Consider the following 23,532-nt stretch of genomic DNA (forward strand, 5'->3'; position numbering starts at 1 on the left):
AAAGTGTGCCCTAATTTTTAATGCATACATCGAAGGTAAACGGACATCAGAATGGGATCAGTGTTAAAATAACAAATTACCTGGCATAAATCCCATGATGTTGGAACAACATACATTTCTTTTTAATAATTGTAGGGGTTAAGTCTATATACAACACGGCAGAGAGAACATTGAAAACACACACAAATCTTGTTTAGTTTTCATTTTAGAAAAAAGTAAACACGATTCTCGACTGAATTTAGCCATAGAAGCTGTCATGGCATTAAGGGGAAAGATCACGTAAAAATTTAAAACTAATTCCTCATTGTTTACTCATGTCAAAGAGCTTAGAATGACCTAGAGGCGACACTCAATAGAACGTTCCATTGCAGTAACAGCCCCGGATTCTGACATTTTGGAGTGAAAGTGATCGGCTGTCCATTGGATCTTAGTGCTGTCGCGATGGCAAGCAGCTGCTTTGTTTTTTATTTATTTATTTAAGAAGTGCATTAAAGCTGAGATACAACCTGGAAGATGACAATATAGCACTTACTATCACAATCATCAGCACTTTTTATTTTACAGACTTATAATATGCTGGAGTTCTATTGGAGTTTTCATTCCAAAATGGCTGCCAAATTTCCCAAATTGCACTAGAGTGTCATCTCTTGTTGATTCTTCTCTTTGCTCACGTTAAAGGAGTTTCCAGTGGTTTTAAAATTATGTTTTTGGGGGTTTTTTTGGACACAGAACAATATATTTTGAATGTTAGAAAAAGCTGCCATTTACATCCATTGTAGGAACAAAAAAATATATAACAGAAGTAAGCTGCTGTTTTTTTCCCTTAACATTTTTCAGTATTTATTCCTTTGTTCAAAAGAGGAAAGAAACTAAAACAGGTTTGAAACAAGTGGAGGATGAGTTAATGATGACAACATTTTCATTGAAAGAAAGAAAGAAAGAAAGAAAGAAAGAAAGAAAGAAAGAAAGAAAGAAAGAAAGAAAGAAAGAAAGAAAGAAAGAAAGAAAGAAAGAAAGAAAGAAAGAAAGAAAGAAAGAAAGAAGTCTTAATTGTCATGTTTTACAGGTGGATGTACCAATTCATGTGGTGGAAGGGGACAGCATGTTTGTAACTTTTGAGGGCCAAGGCTTTGATGAAAGAGAGTCTGAACCCATTCAAATACAGAATGGGGGAATTACTGTGCCTAGCATCCAAAGAATCTCAGTACCTGGACAGGTAAGAAACTGCTTGACCATACAAACCAAAAGTATGAAGAGTTTTACAAAATAAAATACTTATTTTCCCATTTTTCGTTGTGTAGGTGGTGTACCTGTCAGAAGAGAGAGTGTGTTTTGGTGACATCCCCGTGTGTTCTCGTAGCACACGCATCCTTTTTCTGACCAACATATCAAACACAGATGAAGTTTTGTATAAGTGGAACATCACAAGCACTGAATGCAAGCAGGTGTGTGGATTTGAATTAATACAGTAGATCATGCAAAATGTAAACTTTAAAATCAGCTTTTTGCCCTAATCAAGTCAAGTCGAGCTTTATTGCCGTTTCACTACTTATATGGACATACAGTGGAACAAAATGGTGTGCCTTGCAGGACCACAGTGCTACATAAATAATCAATAATAAATATGAACACAAGACTGAACCTAACAGCTGTTCTAAATCTTTACATAAGTATTCACTAGTATTTTTTCATGTACAGTACTATGAATACTTAACTATATACTCACTCTAAGACAGAATAATAATCCAGAACAATATTGTAAAAGATATTGTGCAAAAGACTTATTTCATGTTAAAGAAAACAAGTAATGCACTGGGATTTGTGGTACATTCGCAGGTAAATATTGTTTTCCTTTAGTCCTTGTTTAATTAAAGTTTCTGGTGCATATAGATAGAGATGTTTCTATTCTGTGGTTTGTCAAGTCCACTCACCAGTGTGAGGCACATTTAGAAATGCACATTGTTTTTATAGAGATATATGGTAATTGTAAGAAAGTGTGGTGCAAATAATCAAACTGTATCTTGTTCCAAACCGATATACTGTGTTTTTTTTTTTTTTTTTTGTGAAGTCATAGCTGAACTTCAGTCTTAATGTAATTTTATTTAGCTATTTTCTTCTTGTTGAAACTATGTTGCACTTTTTTGGGAAATGCATTAATTTAAATGGCCATGAAACCCCCCGTTTCAGCAGGGTGTTTTCACACCTCTAGTTTGGAAAAATGTCAGGAAAGTGGGTGTGTCTAGCTCTGTTTGGGTGGGAGTGTCAGGGGAGGGAAAATGGGAAGGATTTGAATAAAAATGGGAGTTCCCATTTGGGCACGTGCTGATTTTCACCAAGGAAAAACAAACTCACACGCAGGGGAGAAAGACAATGAAATTAATGACGGTGGAATGTTTGATACCGCACATCGTATAAGAGAAAAAGCCTCTGCATTTCTCTGTAACTCAGATGCACTCAATAGGTCAGAAAGCCATGTGTGTGTAGACTATCCTGTCACAAAATGCGGCGAAAATTAAACACGACGGTCGGTAATAGTTTCCTTACAGCGTTCACTTGTCTACACTCAGAGAGCAGCACTTACTGCGGATCCTTCAGTCCATAATATTGTAGTCATGTTAACGTAAACTAAGTAGCTTAGAAATCATTTTGACTAAGGTCTGTCTTTAAACACTGAAAGAGTACTGCTGACCATACAAACTATAACTTTGACACCTGAATAAACAAAGAAAGGGCGCTGATGGCACACACTTACCAAATCTGTAGACAGCACAATCAACACATACTGGAGCTGCGTCTTTTTTAAAAGGAGACAAGCAGCAAATTTCTCCATTTTCAGATGAGAAAAGCTCTTGAGTAAAACATTTTCCGTACAAATGTATTTCTGCCGTGCGACGCATGCACTGTAATCCACACATGAGTCCAGCAGCAAATGAAAACAAAACCTTCACTGCAGCACATTATAAAAGCAACACTGACGACCCGTTTCTCCAAACATTTCTTATTCTTTTCCCACTCCTTTTAGCAACACGACGTGGCGTTTCTCTGCCATCTGAACACTGTTTCAGGTACAGTCTAAGAAAGCAAGCATGCATATTAATGAAGTTGCAGTGCATACATAATAGAGCGCGCTGATTGGTTTGAAACAAGCCATACTCATGAATCAATGCAACACACTTAGAGACGTAAGATGGTACTCCCAGGTACAGACGTCCAGTCTACATGCTGGAATACATGCTAATATCTCATGGCCGTGACGCAGCTTCAAAAATTTGTTTCAAACCGGAAGTACGAAATTGCGCAAAAACAACCGATTTTTTCTTTTTTGTGAGATATTACTAGTGTATTAATAGTCTTAATAGTGTTTTTAGCAGTGTGGGACTTCCAACAGCTTAATAAATGTGTTTTAGGGTTTTGTGACCTTTCAAAATCTTTGAACATGATGAATGTCTTTACAGTCACTTTTGATTAGCATTAAAGGGATCATTCAATTGATGAACTACCATTATGCAGCTATAAACTGTCATTGTGTACATATTTTCAACGTTTCTGTGGTGCACAGGAAAAAATATATAAAAATATCAACAAGCATAAGGGTTTGGAATTTGGTGTGATGGCATGTATAATTGATCAGATAATCATGGTCAGTCAATGCTTTGTATTGACTATTTGACTATTGACTGTGACTTTATTTGACTGTAGACTATTAATATCCGTCCTGAGAGTGGTCATCTTGCACCAGGACAGAGTGTTCTCTGCATCCTGACAATACAGGCCTCGGGCAGCCCCACTTTCTACCAAGAAGATCTCATCTGTGAGGTGACAAATACTAAGATACACTAGTGAATGCATTACCCACATTTAGATGCATACGATAATGTAAGCTTCTCTTTCTGGTTAGCAGTTATTTGTCAAAACAATTATTAGAATTTAAGTTATTGTTTTTTTATTTCAATATACTATATTTTAAATTAAAAATGGACTCCTGTGGTGTCAAAACATCATCATACTTACATGGTAATTTTGTGCTAAAAACATTTCTTATTATTATCAGCTTTGAAAACAGATTGAAATGCAATGCACATATACTGTTAAGTGAAGGCACGTGTGAAGAGAACTGGTTTCATATGTCCCTTATAAGTTATTTTAAAGTCACTGTATACCAGAAACACATCTAAATCTTTGTTTCTGTGATTTTCAGATAACTCTGCTGAAGATGCTAGCACAGTATCACAAAGACCTGCGACAGTGGGAAGAGGAGACAGAGAGGCAGAAATATGAGTTTACCATCACTGAGAAAGACATGATACAGTCAAACCAACTAAATAAATACACTCAGGTGAGAAACCACATATTTAACACTGACAAATACCATTTACTGAATCCAGACATAAGTGCCAATCATATTAACACAAGTGCCAATCATATTAGTAACAAAATTACCTCTTCAGGAAGATGCAGTGTTTGAAAAGAAAACTGGCACAAGAAAATACAAGGTAAATTTTGAGTTTATTTGGCGTGGTATCCAGCTGAAAGTAGTGTGCAATCAAATAAATAAATAAATAAATAAAATAAATAAATATATTTTGTTCTATATGCGGCAGACCCTTCCACCCATTCGTAGTAGTGATCAAGCTGTTAGTTGTGCCACAGCGAAACCCAGTCGGGCTGAACAGCGAGCCCGGCAGCACACAGGCCAGGAAAGGAGAAGACGTCCTGAGCTACCTCGTCCTGCTTTACTACACTTGGGTGTCACTGCACGCTCTCACAGCCTCTTGGAGTACCAGACACATTTCCCTACTCACTTCAACACTCATTACATTAACAGGTACAATAAGATGTCAAAATCAGGGATGGCATTAAAAATTCTTGATATTTTTCAGTTAAATTTGGAGATAAATAGTGAACTTTATGATATATATATATATATATATATATATATATATATATATATATATATATATATATATATATATATATATATAAGCAATATCACATGAGTAGCAGTGCGATATGGCTGTATCTGTATATCGGCACTGGTGGGAGGCGTGCGGTGGCACAAGGCCGCACGTTGGCACGGTGGCACTGCCCCCACCAGTGCCGATATACAGCCATATCGCACTGCTACGAGTGTGATATTGCGTTTATACAACAGTTTGACAACATAATTGTGTATATAAAGACAAAATCAAACATGGAAAGTCTCAAAAACCCTTTTGTATGAGGAACTACTTTCTTCCGGATTCAAATTATAAGCTGACAGTTCAACAGTTGAGCATGCATCTTTTAAACTTTAGATCTGTAGTGTCTGCTTTTTACTGGCTATATGTGGGCGGAGTAATACACAAAAGGGTAAAGAGGCTGTAGGAGTTGTGATATTGCAGAATATCGTATGGCTATCAGCCAATCAGATTTGAGAACCAGACAGAACAGTATATATATATACACTTTAGGAGTGAGATATTAAAGTAAGATCAGCACTCATACTGTCAGGAACGGGGTTTCAACCCGGGTCTGCTGTGTCAGAGTCTGAATGTTTAACCACTCAGCCACAGGTGGATAATGAATCCAGAAGCGAGAAAGTACTTGCACTGTGAAGATTTATTATTTAAAACACAAAAATCCAGATTTGGAAAAACAAAAAATGCAGAGATAAAAAAGGACTGAGTTAACGGAGAAACAAAAAGGCCAACAGGCAAAATATCTCTGGAAAAATACTAGAGCAGATGCATCCAAAAAACAAGGAAAAAAGGTTAAGTAGCATAGAACTCAGAAATGAACAGATCTTGAGAAAGCAGGGCAAGACTCACGGTAACAACGAAGGGCTAGCATCAACAATAACTGAGCAAAGAAACAAGGGAAACTAGTGAACTTAAATACACATGACATAACAGGACACATGTGAAAACAATCACTTAATTACTGAACTCAAACAACACAAGGGGAAAAATGAGGACAACTATTGGAGAAACAAAATCATAACATGTAAAAACTAAAGTCATAAAATGACAGGTCCTGACACATACAGCCTCTTCACCCTTGTGTATTACTCCGCCCACTCTTTGAGGACTTATTATGCAGTCTCTGTCGCCATTTTGTCGATGGACAACATCAACCATCTTTGCTCAGCTCAAAGACAGGCTAATGGCCACCGATATGCTGTCTTTCAGAAATGATAAATACTTTAAAATAGCCATTATTCTTACAAATGAACTGCATAGTTCCAATCTAAACAACTACATTCTCAACTAAAAAAAGCCTCAAAAGTACATTAAGTTGACCAACAGCAGCAATATTTGTCAAACTGTAGTGTGCCTTCTGCTTGTTGCTGTATGTGGGTGGAGTAAAACACAAAGGTGAAGGGTTAAGAGACTGAACGAGTGCTGTTATTTGCAGAATATTGCCTGGCTATCAGCCAATCAGATTCAAGAACCAGACGGAGCTGTTGTATACATATACATAATATATTAATTTATTTAATTACTTTTTTTTTTCTTATATACATTTACATATCAGATATACATAAGAGATATTTCTTTCAGATCTAGGCAGCCAAAGGATTCTTCGTCTGGCACAGCTGAAAGCTTTTATCATCCCTCAGAACTTACTCCTCTTGGTCCTGGTCATGAGAGAGACATCGTCACGCATCTGCTCACCTCTTTGCTACAGTAAGTCTTTGAATTTTACCCACTAGAGGGTGTGTATTCACAACAAAACAAAGTTTTATAAGTTTTATAGTAGTTTGATGATACTGTGACTTAGTTTGGATCGTCTTCATCACATCCTACTTGACTCCTGCAGAAATCAAATTTATGGATGAGCTAAAGTATTCAAAATGTTGTATCAAGGTAGTATGAGGCAGAGCAGGGGCGTTGCTAGGGTGGGGGTGTTTTGGGTGGCCCGTGCCCCAGTAGAGCTTTATGTCTAGCAACATCGCCTAAAGCGGAAGAGTAAGGCTGAAAGAAACTGAAGAAATTGCTGATGAGAGACGAGCATGATGTGGCACAAAAGCAGCAGAGCTTTTATTATGCCACCAGGCCCAATTGGCTAATCAGGAGGACCGGGAGAATTTTTTGGCCGTGAAGGTCGGTGTCCCTAGCTGCTTGCACTCTCAGCAGTCGCACTTTTTTCATTTATTTATTCATTTGACCATAGCCTCACTCTTTTTATTACTTATTTTGCCGCAGCTCCGCTCTTTTTATTTATTTTCTCGCAGTCCCGTGAGCAAAATGCAGCCTGCAGGTTAGTTATGATGTAACTATCATTAGACCCAAAGCAGCGGCACCTTAGTGAAAATAAGAATTCGAATAATTATTATTATATTAAGAAGGGAGAACAAGATTATGCCATTGTCGGTCAGAATGAATTGCAATGCTGCCGACCTAGGATTGATTCTCACCTTGTTTATTTATTTATTTATTTATTTATTTATTTATTTATTTATTTATTTATTTATTTATTTATTTATTTATTTATTTTTTCATCTTTAGTGTTGAGACATATAATACTGTTTGAATTACTTATGTAGGTGTAAATGTTTTATTTTTATTTTTTTTGTGACCACCGTTACAAAGGACTGGATATCTATAAAGAATATTGCACAGAATACATATTCAGATAATGCAGGAAAGGACATTGTGATGATTTGAAGAATAGTGTTGGAGATTTAGCTTCTCTTTAATCCACTCATATTTACAAAAAACATTTAAAGTTCATTAGATACTGAATTGGAAATGACGTTTATTTTAATAGTCAGTCGTGAACTGAGAAAAAGAGTCCCACTCTGGCCCTGTATGACACTATCCACTGCATTCTATTCTTTCGGTCATGAATGCTTGATGAAGAAGCAGCGCTGTTTTATCATACCAGAGGGATTTTCAGTTTCTGATATAATGCTACTCTGTGCAATCTAAGAAAAGGCACAACATTTTAAAGCATATTTGGTGTTTCCCTGTTTTCTATTGAACCTAACCAGAAATCGAGTGTGTGACATCATTAATATGGCGAAACAGGGCACTCCAATGTCTGTGTCACTTAATTAAAATGATTATTTTGCTTATATTATGTTATATTATTATATTATGCTTATTTCTGAAGATTCTGAACATTTTTCTAAATAATGGAATAATGTAAGCAGAAGTCAACAAAATATATACCACTGTTCTAGGGATATTTGTATAATTTAAGAAAAATATTTTACATGGTTTGCTTTTAAATGGTATCATTCTTTGTCTTACTCATTGGTCACACTATACCATCACAGGAGTCTTCTTGATGAGCCTCAGTTCCAGCAGTGTCTGCTAGAGGGCGACATTGAGCAGGTGCCGTATTTCACACAGCTGCGTCCAGCTCCTGTCCTCCCCACAAAAACACAACCCCACTCCTCTTCAGACAGCCAGGATCATGTACAGATGTCAAGTGTGTCCAATGCAGCTCTAGCAGAAACTCATCCAGGACATTGCAACACTGGAGACAGACCCAAAACTGATTATGAGCAGGAGGCTCTGACAGAACTTCAGGAAGAAATCAAGATAAAGGCCCAGGAGTCCATTCGCAGGTTTGAAAAAAGTCAAATTCATCAGTGCAAATTGACATTAGGTGAAAGTAGAATTAAATTGTGAAATCCAAGTCAACACGCTGCCTAAGACAATCTGACTTAATATAACTATATTATTGTAAATAATTTTGTGGCCCATTGGAAGTTCTCTGGTTGAGAACCACCATGCATATTGATTCTCATTTATTTACATGGGGAAGAGTTTAAGTAATATTCCTTTAAACAAAGATTTTGTAGACCCCCAGAAAGGGGAGAAATGAGAAATTATTAGGATTTAACAACAAATAATCATGTTTAATGTTGCATTCAATCTGTTTATATTTACAGTTATGTTTTTAAAGGGCCCCTATGATGAAAATTATCTTTTGTAAGCTGTTTGGAGTCCTATTGGAGTGATAGAGACACATTAAGTCGCTCTTTTTTATTTTTTTATTTTCTGACATTAAAAAAGGATCCAAATCCCTCCCATGTTGAGGCCCACCGCAACGTGGTATAGGAGTGCGGTTTCCCCACCCACCAAATTGATTGACAGCCGCTGATTGGTTTGAACCAAGCCATACAAATGAATCAATGCAACACACTAGGACATGTAATACGGTACTCCCAGGTACAGATGTCCAGTCTACACGCTGCAATACACGCTAAGATCTCATGGCCATGAAGCAGCTTCAAGAATTCGTTTCAAACCGGAAGTACAAAATTGCTCGAAATAACACAAAAACAACCAAATTTTTTTACTTTTTATTGAAATATATGTGTCCTAATAGTGTTTTTAGCAGTGTGGGACACATATACAACTGTCAACAGCTCAAAAATTGTGTTTTGGTGTTTTGTGACCCTTTAAAGAAACATTACACCATTAACTGACAGCACAATAGTCCGACTTTATGTTTTCATGTCTGGTACCTGGTGTCTTTGCAGGCAGGTATGTCCATTTCAGAAATAAAAGTCAAAAGACTGGGTCAAGATCATACATGAGACAAGAGTACTCTACAAGATTAGATTTATTCCTGAGAAAAAAAAAGAAAATAGAAAGAAAAAAAATACATATAGCAGGAAAAAATACAGTAATTGCTTGCTGATGTTTTGTTGCAGGTGTGTGACTTTTCCATCTGTAATTTCCTTTGTCTTTGTCAATGTCATTTAGAACCACACCAAATATATGCAACACATCAGTGCTTCTCTCAGACTGTGTTTTTGAGAATACTGTGTTTATCACTCACATGAGCAAACACTGATTGATCTCCGATTTCAGTTGTTGGTGATATCCACAGAACTGTCAGCAAATCACATTATAACACATTTATTTTTTCTCAATTTGTTTTGTTAGTTATAGCTCAGATACAATTTCAACAACTTTAATCTCTCTTTTCCCTTACTGCAGGTTGCCTGAGTTTTGTGACCTGCTGGAGGACATTTTACTCAACACCCTTCAGAACCTAATGATGGAGGCTTTCCTTGGTGAGCTGGTGCTGACCACACGACCACGAATCATCGCTCTCCCTCCTACTTCCTCCAGGTGACATCTACATTTGATGTTTATCTCACTTTAATCTCATGGTATGCTGCTTTGGTTGCAATTTATTTTACTTTGTTTCTTTACAATGCACATGATGTCAGCAAGTAAAGCATGTTTTACTTTGTTGATCCTGGAATTCCTGGATTCTTGTCAACCAATGAGATTTGACGGTTTAAGTTTAGGCTTAAAACAAGGATTTAGAGGTTGTATGTTGTTTTAATTCATACGTTCATTTTCCGTTGGCTTAGTCTGTTTATTCATTAGGGGTTGCCACAGCGAAATGAACCACCAACCTATCCACCATATGTTTTACACATGCTCTTCCAACTGAAACCCAGTACTGGGAAATTCATTTTAGTTCATTCATTCATTCATTCATTCATTCATTCATTCATTTCCTTTTCGGCTTAGTCCCTTTATTAATCTGGGGTAGCCACAGCGGAATTTTGTTCGGCGATTGTTGATCTAGCAACATGTCTTGGCAAAATCTTGTTGACTGTGTACTTTAAGTACATGCATATACTGTGTAATTAACCTGAGAGAGTAAGAAAGTAATATTTAAATAAGGTTACTATGTAGATTAAAGGAATAAATTGTCCAAAACTGAAAATTTACAGTTAATTTACTCAGCATCAGGCCAATGTATGTGTGACTTTTTTCCTACTTGGTGATTCACATAATGCAGGTCATTGGTCATCTGTTTTTGATGAGGGGTTTGAGCAAGAAACTGATTGTCATTTATAATATTATTACATTTAATTCGCAGCCTATCAAGCAGTCCTTGGATATGCACATGAGCTTCAGGTCAGCTTATGACAAAAAAAAAAAAAAAAAATTCTGTTAATTTATACTCAAGACAGAGGTGCACTGTTTTAATTAATGAACTAGGGTTAGCACCTGTACCTACACTGTAAAAAAAAATCTTGCGGCCTACTTTTTTTTTTTTTTCAGTTGAATCAAAGGAACTTTTATAGTCATCTCAACTTACCCGACTACAAATATTAAGTCAAACTTGGAATAACATAAAAAAAAGTTAAAACCCTTATTAAGTAATGAATAGTAGTTAAAGTAGCATAATGTCAATGTCAATGTCAATTTTTTTTATATAGCACTATTATACACAACCAAAGGTTGACCAATGTGCTGAACAATACAAATCACAAAGAACAGGTAATAAATTATAGCTAAAACAAACCAATCTCACTAATAGTTATTATAGCTAAAAACAAACAATTCTCACTGATAAAATGCCAAAAGGTAAGTTTTCAACCTAGATTTAAAAACAGACAGAGATGATATAGACCTAATACAGAGGGGCAGAGCATTCCACAAAGTAGGACCAGCTACTGGGAAAGCCCGGTGACCCCTGCATTTCAGCCTCGACTTTAGGATGTATAATAGACTCTGGTTAAATGACCAAAGAGACGGACCAGGCTGATGTTCAGTCAACAGGTCTGACAGGTAGGAAGGAGCTAGGGCATTTAGAGATTTAAAAACCAAGAATTTTAAGAAGAATTTTAAAAGTGGCACGATAATGCACAGGCAAGCCTTGCAGTAGAACTAACTGTAGGCGGGATAGAGTTGTCTGACTGATCCTAAAATATAGCGAATTACATTAGTCCAATCTAGAAACAGGGCAACGAGCTGGCGCAGTGGATAGCACGTTCGCTTCACAGCAAGAAGACTCGGCTGTGTCAGTTGACATTTCTGTGTGGAGTTTGCATGTTCTGCCTGTGTTCGCATGGGTTTCCTCCGGGTGCTCCGGTTTCCCCCACAAGTCCAAAGACATGTGGTACAGTTGAGTTGAGTGTGTTAAAATCGACCGTAGTGTATGAGTGTGTGTGTGAATGACTGTGCAAGTGAGTGTGTAAGTGTTTCCCAGTGATAGGTTGCAGCTGGAAGGGCATCAGCTGCGTAAAAACATATTCTGGATTAGTTGGCGGTTCATTCCGCTGTAGCGTTCCATATTAATAAAGGGACTAAGCCAAAAATTAATGAATGAATAAATGTAACTTAAAACATTTGTTTTTAAGACTTTTTGTCATAGTTTTTTTTATAGTGAACTTGTTATTACAATAGTTTGTACAAAAAAAGTGCTTTATCTTTATTTTTGTCTTAAAAAAATCCACTGCATAGGTTCTTCTTTTTTGGCTAGTACCCAAGGAGGTATTATCCCACACTTCACATATTTCTTTTGTATATGTTTAGGAGAAGCAGCTTTGGCTCCAACAAACAATCCAGTGCTGAATCTAAGAAGAGCAAGCAGCAGATGCGCCCACTGTTGACCAGCCCGACCCCCAGAGTATCAGACCTAAAGCCAGAACAGTAGTACTGTACTGCACCATGAACACTTAACCCTCAGTATCACTGTATGACATGCATAAGACCGATTCATATTAAACTGTATTCAAAAGAACCAACCCTGGAATAAATTCACTGAATCTCTTTAACCACCAACAACTAGATCTTTCTGACTGATAATGTTAATAATGCCAAAGCAAACATAACTTTGGTCTTAAATATGGGAAATGTCTGAAAACTTCTGTGAATTTTGAACCAGATTGTTTAACAAAGAATCTAGGGTCATATGAAGTTCTGTAATCATTTCTATTTGAATTCATTTCTGTTTCTATAAACTGTAAATGCATGCATTTATTAATAAGGCAGCTTGTTGCATTTTTATATTTATTTGGAGCAACCTGCCTGTGGTTTGTTCCAAGGGCATTTAAACAGTGTGATCACATGACTAGAGTAGCCCATTATCAAGTTAAGGACGCCTGTGAGAAACCCATTTGGCAGCACAATTTTCTGCCCTAGTGCATGGAGGATGGTGACTCTAATCTAAGGACTGAAAAAATGAAGCACTGATTTCTAGCTCATTTTAAAGGGAAACATTTTTGTCGCTCTACATGGGTGCCTTTTATTCTGGCTGCTGCCCCAGTCATGAAACCGCTGAAGAGAAAGATTGTATTCTAAGGTAAGTGATTTTCTTCCATTTAATGTATGTAACTAAATATGTACACAAGTTGTGATAAATTTTTTATCAAAAACAAAATAGTATTATGGTTACTGAAGAAATTCTATCTGCTACATGTATTGTTTTATACAGAAGGGGGGAAATTAAGGCACTACTGCAGGAAATGATCAGTTTTTCTGAATTTGGCTAAACAGCTAATGCTATTTAGTCTAAATTTAAAATAAAAATGTTATTATTTTAAGCATAAAACTACAATAAATTAGATTAATAATAAAAATATATTTCATGTCACACTATATTTAATTTTAAGATGACAATACCAGTATTTTAATCTCAGAAGAGTTAATGAATGAATATTTGGTGAAATAAAAATAAAATTTTCAATCACAGCAAAAGAAAATATATTGTATTTTTAGCATAACTTGTTGTTGATCATATGCCAGTGTATTTACATAATCGTGAAATTATTCTGGTGCAATTATATACGTATTTAGGAGTGCACATAGATAAGTCTCTTACATGGGACAATAAAGTACACAAACAACAAACATTCATTCATTTTCTTTTCAGCTTAGTCCCTTTATTAATCCGGGGTCTCCACAGTGGAATGAACCGCCAACTTATCCAGCACATTTTTACACAGCTGATGCCCTTTCAGCCGCAACCCAAAGATCCACACACACTCTTTCACACTCAACAATTTAGCCTATACCCAATTCACCTGTACCACATGTTTTTGGACTGTGAAGGAAATGGGAGCATCCAGAGGAAACCCACACGAGCACAGGGAGAACATGCAAACTCCACACAGAAACGCCAACTGACCCAGACTCGAACCAGCGACTTTCATGCTGTGAGGCGACAGCAATACCTTCTGCGCCACTGCATTGCCCTAACAACAAGCACACAAACATAAAAAAGATATAGTATTTTTTTTTAAAGCTGTATTTGTAACACTGCTAAATATCACTTGTAAATGTTGGAAGGTGTGTATTTTCATGTGGTCTTTTAATGCAGGGTCGGCTCCAACATGGCCAGTGTGTCCAGTTTCTGTGAGACACCATTGGGTCATCATGAGCTGCAGGAGAGCAGATCTGGATCTGAGAAGGAGGAAAGGATCTCCACTACCGAGGAGGAATCAGATACTGAATTACACGCCTTCATCCAAATGAGGAACAAAGTAGGCAAAGATACTGAGGTGAAAAGCAAAAAACCCTAAAGCTGTTATATGTATGAAGCCAACCTTACATAAACTATTATATTTACTACACACAATTCAGATGTATCAATGTAAAAGTTTACTCACATTTTTTTAAGAAAGTAAATATAATGTTAGCATAATTTTGTAACTAGCACTTACAGAGTTTCAGAAATGTTGGCTTACTTCATTATTCATTCATTTTCTTTTCGGCTTAGTCCCTTTATTACAGTTTTTCTCCATTGGTTTGACTCTTTTTCTTGAAACAGAAATTACATTCTCAAAATTTGAAGATCATTTGGCAAAACAGTGTTACAGTTTGGCACAACACTATAATTCACCTGCAAAAGCTCATACCTTTCCCAAAACAGTTCACTCACTGAATTTCTTTCTCATTTAAACAGTCAGTGCCCCAAAATGATTCGTCCCTTTAGCATCGTGTAAGCACTGCAAGTCAAAATGTTTAGATGTTTTGTCATTATAGCTAGGAACCCCTAAAATATCCCTCATGTCCACCTCACAGTCTTAGCCCAGTCCTTCTCTGACAATGGTTACTGTACTGTTTTGTCTAGCTCACAGACTGAAAAAAAGAAAAGAAATAGGACTTTAGGGTAAGAGTAGCCTCCAAGGTTTGACGTCACACATTGCACTCATACCCTGCAAAAAATGCTTTTCTTACTTAGATTTTTTGTCTTGTTTCTATTCCAAATATCTACAAATTCTTAAATCCTGAAGCATTTTCTAGACAAGCAAAACATATTGTCTTGTTTTAAGAAATAATATGCCAAAATGAAGCGAGTTTTTCCTTAAATCAAGCTAAATAATCTGCCAATGGCGTAAGCAAAATAATCTTGTTTTTCGATTTGTGATAAGATTACTTTGCTTACCCCATTGGCAGATTATTTAGCTTGATTTAAGGAAAAACTCGCTTCATTTTGGCATATTATTTCTTAAAACAAGACAATATGTTTTGCTTGTCTAGAAAATGCTTCTTGATTCAAGACATTTTAGATATTTGGACTAGAAACAAGACAAAAAATCTAAGTAAGAAAAGCATTTTTTGCAGTGTACTGCCAAGGAAATGGTAACTCCTTTTTTATTGTAATGATCAACCCCACACAAAGTAACTTCCACATATCAGAGCAAAAAGCTATAAAAATAAAGAATAAATGACTATAATAAATTGTAATCAGATGTTCCAAGGATTCACCTATTTTATGATATTCATGGTATTATGTTCTTGACTAATTTTGACAATTGAACAGACGATTGTGCATGTGATGAGTTCTACAATGAAATGACGCTGACACGTTTTGGAGAGAACAACCATTAGACTGAGAACTAAAAATCAGTTTAGATCAACAAGATCTGTTCACTTGGAAATTGTGCTAAATGTCGGCTATCTGTACTTAATCATTTGCAAAGATGTACTTAGACATTTGCAATTTGATGAAATGAATGAGAAATTCTATTCTGTTGTGAACAATTGCCAAGTGGATTGGATGTTTGTCCATGTTGTTTTGAGAATGTAATTTCTGTTTCAAGAAATGAGCCGAACCAATGGAGAAAAACTGTAATCCGGGGTCGCCACAGCGGAATGCACATTTTTTCCGCAGCGGATGCCCTTCCAGCCGCAACCCATCCCTGGGAACTTACTTTATTATTGATGCATAATTTGTATAGTTTTTAGAAAGAGATGTTATAGAATGTTTGACAACTTTCACTCCACAGGCTTTTGAGCAGTGCTTATTTATACATCAATTTATTTTCACTCATCATTGCATTGAATTATGTTTTGCCCCAAGCATATGAATATGGTCTGGTTGTGAGTAAAATTGGACATATTTGTTTTAGTTTACAGTTTTTCTTGTTTGCTTTGACCTGGTTAAAGAAACCAGGTTTTACTTTATTTTCATGATCACTTTCCCAGCAGAGCAGAAGACAGGTCTTGCAAATGTGTAAACCCTTTATCATTGGATTGACAAATTTTCCCCACCATTTTTAAAAACAGTTAACACGGATGTCATTCAGGCCGTCCAAACTCCATTGTTTTAGCTATGGTAACTAAACAGAAACCATCTATTCCTAACCATTAGAAACTACCAAGATCAGTATGAATTCACTGAAACACCGTTTGACACTCCTTCACACAAATCTTCAATTAGCAATCAGTCTGCAAACATTAGGAATTGTGGCCGGTCTGTGTTGTTCTGTGCCAGCATAGATGGAGGAGGTCAATATGTCCCATACTCTCAATAGATTTGACTGTATTGGTTTATATGTGTTTTCTCTAATATTTACAGTATTTTACTTTTGTCTGTTTTTTTTTTAACAGTATTTCCGTGTTTAGCCACAGTTTGAAAAATGTCATGAATTCAATATAAATTTAATCAAAGCATTTCTTATTCTGAATCCAATTCTTTGCAAAAAGGCTAATTTGACAGCCCAAATAGAAAGACAACAAATGGTGTTGGCTATAGGCTACAATGGCAAGCAATGATGCACTGATTCACAGTGAGTTCTGTATTTTGTTGTCCATTGTGTAATGATTAATTCAAACAGCTCATATACTTGTTTGCAAGTTGTGTTGTTTGAAGGTAAAACTAGCTTTTGTTGCATATTTTAAATGTTTTGACACGGTATGTGCATTTTGCAAGCAAAATATGGCATTTTGACCATGAGTGCCGCTGTTTAGGCCTGTGTGTTAACTGTTTTGAAAATGTGGAATTTCAGTTGACGGCTGCATCAAAGCAATCAAGAAAAACTGTAATGAGCGAAAATGTATAAAACAGATTCTTATAAAAGGTATAATAAAAATCTGATGAATGTTTTGAGCTGAAACTTTACAGACACATTCTGGAGACACGAATGATTCATAATAAATCTGAAAAAAAGGGTAACCTAGATGCCCTTTAAAATAAGATGAAAAGGACCTGTTTGTCTCAAAATGAAAGAATTACGAATGTTTGATTTTTATTGTTTATGCATTGAGATTTATGAGGATTTCAACTAGTACTCAGTCAAGTAATTCAATGAATTATTGTGTAATTGAGTTACATTTTAGACAAAGTAACTAATAAAAATGCAATTTTAATGACATCATTAGCAATTAATTAAGTTTTTTAAAGTAACTTACCCAACACCGTTTACAGCAGATGTGACTTGAGCCATTGACTTTTCAGGACTTTTTGAGGATTTTGTTAAAGAGTAAATATGTTGGAATTTAGGCTGATGCAATTTGCCAATTTTCTCAAATTAAATTCAGCTCACCAAACTGTGCCAGACAGACAGGTGACGAGGAGTTCAATACAGACATTAAAAAAACCTTAAGGTGAGGACACTCATCTGCCCTTTCACATCTAACTGTAAACTAGTCACAAACTGCAGGGGGGCAAATATTCTGGCTCAGCAGTCATTTCTAAATCACTTTTTGTGAAAATATAATGAAGTACACGTCATTCTGACGACCTTTTTCTTGGATGTCCATGGCCAATTCTCAGAGGATCAACAAGATTGGACTGTTCTCGTGTTTATCAGGTGCAGGCAGTTGGAAGAGCACATGGTCTAATGTACTTACTAACTTGTTAGAGTCAATGGAGGTTAACTCAATAGTGATGTTATTTAAAGCTTGCTTTCTTTCTTGCTTATTGAGCATTCTTCCTGTTTTCCTCAAGTCCTGTCATACTGACCCAGATTTATTGATTGGCAGACTAATAGACTCATGTGTGTGTGTATGTGTGTGTGTGTGTGTGTGTGTGTGTGTGTGTGTGTGTGTGTGTGTGTGTGTGTGTGTGTGTGTGTGTGTGTGTGTGTGTGTGTGTGTGTGTGTGTGTGTGTGTGTGTAACCCGATATAACAACTCTGGAAGTCTATGTAATGTCCTAACTAAAATAGAAAACAAACCCAAGTATGTGTCTGTGTAATTCACCTTTCTCATCCAATGTTTATTGCAAAGTCCTTAAGGATGACAGCAGCTGTGTCTTTTCTCCATCCGCTCTCTCTTGTAGATCACTCACTGCTCAACAAGCATTCCGCTGAGGGCTACAACAGCATGCATTGTGCTCAATCTGTACATCCCTGTGTGTGTGTGTGTGTGTGTGTGTGTGTGTGTGTGTGTGTGTGTGTGTGTGTGTGTGTGTGTGTGTGTGTTTTAGGAATGGGAAAAGCTGAATTATGACATTCACACTCTGAAATGTGCTCGTAAAGAAGTTTGTACACGTTGGAAAAAGATCTTACTTCAGATGGGTGAGGTGGCTTTTTATGTATTATTTTAACCCTCTGATGCTTGACTTTTCTCATGTGATTTTATTTCTCTTCAGGCATTAAAATATATTCCATTATACACACACATATATATATATATATATATATATATATATATATATATATATATATATATATATATATATATATATATATATATATATATAAATATATCTATCTATATTTTTCTGCTACAATAAAACCTATTTTTAATTTTTGAAAAAAACTTTGAATGTCATTTTTTTTATATATTTGCACACATTTTAACATTTAACATAACTTCATTAACATGTTTTAGTAAGTAATTTTTTTTTTTTGTTTGTTATTTTATTATTGTAAGTATGTTTGATTTAAAACCAACATTTTATATACTGTATTCATTCAAGTTTGTGGTCGGTATGACTTTTTTTTTCTTCTTCAACAGACATTAAAGGTGCAGTAGGTGATCTTCCACAATGCTAGCAGCTTAGTATAAATCTCTGAATCAAAGTCCCTCCCCTGCCGTCCAGAGCCACGCCTCCTGAAACAGGAGCACGCGCACCCTAAAAACGACAGCAGAAGAACCCTCTTTCATGTGTTAAAAGCGACTAGTGCTTATCTGGTGGTGTGCAGGAATTACACTCATCACTAAGCTAAACTGGCATGCTATTTCAGAGTGAATATTTAGAGTTGCATGGTAAACAATATAGAGACTTGGCAAAATAGCGGTATTTACTTGTTGTTTTGTTGTTAACCTAATTAAAATCTACATTATCAATTCCGTAAAAGAACCCTTATGAAACTGAAAATAGTCTTATTAATCTTTTACCGGAAGATTTTAGTGGCTTAACAACACTTCTGTGAAGATATAACCCATTTGTAACAACAACATCTAACGTTACATCAGCTTTGCGTGAAGCTATAATAGTTTGAAAACAGAACATTACCTGTCTAAAAGAAATCCCTCAGCCATGGTGTCATCCTTTCTCCAGCGTGCAAAGGCAACTCCAATATTGATTCAGGTTTTTAAAAAGTTTTGATTCAGCATGTTTTTGCCGATCGAGAATGCATGTGCACGCTCTCTCTCTCTCGTAAACGCGCAGCACGTCTATGCACAAACAGCGGTCAACGGAGCTGCGTACAGTTGTTCAAATCTGCATTTGATGACAGACAGTTTGACCTTCTTATCGGAATTATATGGGCCCGTTTCTATTTAATTGGATGAACATTTTTTAGTTTTATGCCCTGACCCAAAATATTAAAATACATATGAACACATTTAGATTATTTACTTTAATCATTACTATTGGAATGTGAATAGACTTTCAACCAGCACAACAACAACTGTTTCTGAAGACAATCAACTGCTGCACCTTTAACACTTTTATTCAGCAATGATACTTTAAATCCATCCAAAGTGACAGCAATGTCATTAAAAATAATAGCAAAAGATTACTATCGAAAATAAGTGCTTTCATTGATATTGATGTCAGATTTATCACAAAAAATACAATTTACAGAAAAAACATGAGGTAGCTTATGCGTCAAATAAGCATATTAAAAAGATTTCTGTCGGAAAGTGTGACACTATCTGAAAATAGGAGACATTGGAAGATAAATGCTTAATAGTAACTACAATAGTTGCCCCGCTATACTAAGATAACCCTGTTAATTTACTTTTAATATTTCTCCATCTTATTGTATTTACTCGTTGCTATTTTTCATCCTCTTGTCAATACTTAACGGTCGCGTGAAATAAAAATAAAGTTTTTTAGATTTTAGTTTCAGTCTGTTCCAGTTTTTAGGATATTTGTGAGCTAGTGTGCTTTAAAACAGTGACAAAATATGCATTTATATTTTTTAAAACTGATATAAACATGTAAAGCTTATAGTTTTTCACTCCCCTCTAAATTAATCAATGATTTTTTTCAGGTCACAACATACTTCGGTTTCTCATCAAATCTTGACCAATCAAATGCTCTCTAGTATCTGAGTGGCCCCGCCCCCTTCAAGACGCTTTTCATTTGCTTTTCAATTGATGCACTTGAGCTCAACCACTCTCACTGGAGCTGTGATAGAAACAAAATGCTATTGGCTGTTTTTAAAAGGGGAGGAGCTACTCTGTCTCACACTCTCTACATTTTTCAGTTGAAATTATGCCGAACATAGAATTAAAAAAATGCACATTTTAAAGCACTTCATGGAACCTTTAAAGGAACACACACTTTTGTTTTGGAAATAGGCTAATTTACAGCTCCTATTAAGTTATACAGTTGAGTTTTGATAATTTTTTAATCCATTCAGCTGATCTCCAGTTCTGGCTGGAGAACTTTTAGCTTAACTTAGCTTAGCATAGATCATTGAATCAGATTTGATCATTACATTTTTAAAATTTCAAACATAAGTTTCCCCAAAAATGTGGAGTGTCCTTATAAAGAACACTTCATTTTGTGTTGAACAATGTTAAGAATTTGTTCTTAATTGTACAATGGACAGTGTCAGCTAACACAATAGCAATTCAAACGTGACTCTTATTTACCCGTGTAATGGCTGTGGAGGGTATATGTGTCTGTGTCATGTAAACGTCTGTTTGCTGTTGAATCAGGTTACCAGAAGGAGGTGGAGTCTTTACTGACAGTCAACAGACAGACTATTCTGAGTGACAGTGAGAATGTGGAGAAGGCCAGAGAACTGCTGAGAACGCTGTCAGAGGAAACGGGCATCTTCCCTCGCGGACTCAGCAAAAGCGAAAGTTACGTTTTCATCATGGTAAACTAATGACTGCATACAAACTCTATACACTCCGGAGCATTTTATCATGCCACTAAGAGTTCTCCTTTTTTTAGAGTTGCTAAGACAAACTTTTATTAAGGAACAAAGAGATATTAAGGAATCTTGGAAAAGGCCAGTTGAAATATGCCTAGTGGATGTTGTAATTTATCAAATCAGTTGTATATGTCAAATCAGCGGGATGCCCTTCTGGATCTTTCACTTATTTCGAAGACAGTACTGACTACACTTACATGGACATCTGTAATCTAGTTATTTGCCTTAATTTTCGGTGACTTTAACTGTTATAGTCTGTATATAACTGTTATAACATATATATATATATATATATATATATATATATATATATATATATAAAAATAAATAAAAACTAGTCAGATGTACCTAATAAAGTGGCCGGTGAGTAAATAAATAAATAAATAAATAAATAGATAAATACATAAATAAATGTATGTGTGTGTGTGGGTGTATATATATATATATATATATATATATATATATATATATATATATATATATATATATATATATATATTTATATATATATATATATATTTATATGAATATCTCATTTATTTCCACATATGAAGGAGGCCTGAAACCGATCTCTGAATATTCAAATGCATGCGTTTTTTTCATGTTTACACGGTCATAGAACAGATCCGATCTGTGTCACATATGAGCAAAAAATCGGAATTGAGTCACATTTAACTGGCAGTGTAAACGGGGCCTTAATGAGCAGTTGGACAGGTGTGCCTAATTAAGTGGTCAGTGTGTGTGTGTGTGTGTGTGTGTGTGTGTGTGTGTGTGTTTGTGTGTGTGTGTATACATTCACTCTTTCATTTTCTTCTTGGCTAAGTCCCTTTATTAATCTGGGGTCGCCACAGCTGAATAACCCGCCAACTTATCCAGCATATGTTTTACTCAGCAGATGCCCAGCTGCAACCTATCACTGGGAAACATCCATACACACTTATTCACACACATACACTAAGGCCAATTTTGCTTACCCAATTCATCTATACCAAATGTTTTTGGAAACCGTATATATATACACAAAATGCATGGCTAATGTCAAACTGTATGCAACAGCTGTTACTTCTTGCCTAACTGGTCAATTATATTTGCTTAGTTTAAGAGATTTTCTCCTATATGAGCAAGTTAGGAGCCTCAAGATGTCTTGTGAATATGGCCCCTGATTTTTAGCACAGTTCTGTGTGTGCACATTTACATAGACTCATCATGATTAATGTTAAGGCCTTTGAATTTACATATACTTGATAGTTTTCTCACAAAGAGGTAAGGGGATTTTCAAGAGAATTGAAACTGTTGTTTTAATTGTTATAATCATTTTCTAGGATCGACTGGTGTCTTTGGATAGTGCTGAAGACTTTGTGCGTTTGGCCAGAGAGAAATATCCAAGAACTTAGTCTTCTGATGAACAGGAACCTTTGGGTTTTCACTATTTTACTCTCTTTGATTTTTCAGTTTCAACTTTTTTCTTTTTTTTCCAGCAAAGTGTTTTGTTCTGTGTGTGTATATATGTATAAATATATAAATTTATTTATAAATATATATATAAATATATATATATATATATATATATATATATATATATAAATATATATATATATATATATATATATATATATATATATATATATATATATATATAAATATATATATATATATATATATATATATATATATATATATATATATATATATAATATATATATATATATATATATATATATATATATATATATATATATATATATATATACACACACACATATAAATGGAGTTACATTAAATTCTTATATTCAGAATAATATCTGCAAGAAGTTTGTATCTAGAACATATCTCACTATTGACTTTTCTTTGTTTTAAAAATAATTAAGTTTAATTCTGTAATGTAAATGTTAAATTAAATATGACTGCAGTCATTTATTGTGATTCAGTAGCTTAATACTTTTTCAAATGAATGTGCTTTTGTAAATAAAATCAAAATCAAAATCATTGCATGTATTTTGCCACCAGTGTTGTAATCGTGGTTACGTGGTTACATGCTTATTTCATGCTTATTTCATACAGCCAGCTACACAACATTCCTATGTAACTCCCAACGATACTTCCGGGTTTCTTTCCACCGCAGCCTCGATTTCGCTTTTAAAAATGGCAGCCGCGTGAAATCAGTCTATAGCCACGTATACTCTGTATGCCTACTTTTTTCCATGAGTTGTTTCGGTA

At 35.4% G+C, this 23,532-nt stretch overlaps 2 protein-coding genes across 7 annotated transcripts in view; both read left to right on the plus strand.

The window, feature by feature from the left end:
* cfap65 (cilia and flagella associated protein 65) overlaps nucleotides 1–12,530 on the plus strand; it is a 40,320-nt gene extending 27,790 nt beyond the window's left edge. For all 6 annotated transcript variants that reach the window (XM_002663322.7, XM_073912469.1, XM_073912471.1 and 3 more), the window contains 10 exons: nucleotides 1,067–1,216; nucleotides 1,302–1,445; nucleotides 3,700–3,816; nucleotides 4,199–4,336; nucleotides 4,449–4,493; nucleotides 4,602–4,825; nucleotides 6,540–6,665; nucleotides 8,261–8,554; nucleotides 9,939–10,073; nucleotides 12,282–12,530. In XM_002663322.7, the coding sequence (XP_002663368.2) occupies nucleotides 1,067–1,216; nucleotides 1,302–1,445; nucleotides 3,700–3,816; nucleotides 4,199–4,336; nucleotides 4,449–4,493; nucleotides 4,602–4,825; nucleotides 6,540–6,665; nucleotides 8,261–8,554; nucleotides 9,939–10,073; nucleotides 12,282–12,402 (1,494 nt within the window). In that variant the 3' untranslated portion in view covers nucleotides 12,403–12,530. The remainder of the gene's footprint in view (nucleotides 1–1,066; nucleotides 1,217–1,301; nucleotides 1,446–3,699; nucleotides 3,817–4,198; nucleotides 4,337–4,448; nucleotides 4,494–4,601; nucleotides 4,826–6,539; nucleotides 6,666–8,260; nucleotides 8,555–9,938; nucleotides 10,074–12,281) is intronic.
* A 373-nt stretch (nucleotides 12,531–12,903) lies between these two features.
* LOC141376066 (melanoregulin-like) lies at nucleotides 12,904–22,788 on the plus strand. The gene is made up of 5 exons (XM_073912484.1): nucleotides 12,904–13,050; nucleotides 14,068–14,248; nucleotides 18,402–18,492; nucleotides 21,095–21,258; nucleotides 22,638–22,788. Exons 1-5 carry the CDS (start codon nucleotides 12,983–12,985, stop codon nucleotides 22,707–22,709), a joined length of 576 nt encoding a protein of 191 aa, XP_073768585.1. The 5' UTR covers nucleotides 12,904–12,982; the 3' UTR covers nucleotides 22,710–22,788.
* Nucleotides 22,789–23,532: the final 744 nt, after the last annotated feature.

The sequence above is a fragment of the Danio rerio genome, chromosome 9 (assembly GCF_049306965.1).
Source record: "Danio rerio strain Tuebingen ecotype United States chromosome 9, GRCz12tu, whole genome shotgun sequence".
In the NCBI taxonomy this organism is placed as follows: Eukaryota; Metazoa; Chordata; class Actinopteri; order Cypriniformes; family Danionidae; genus Danio; species Danio rerio.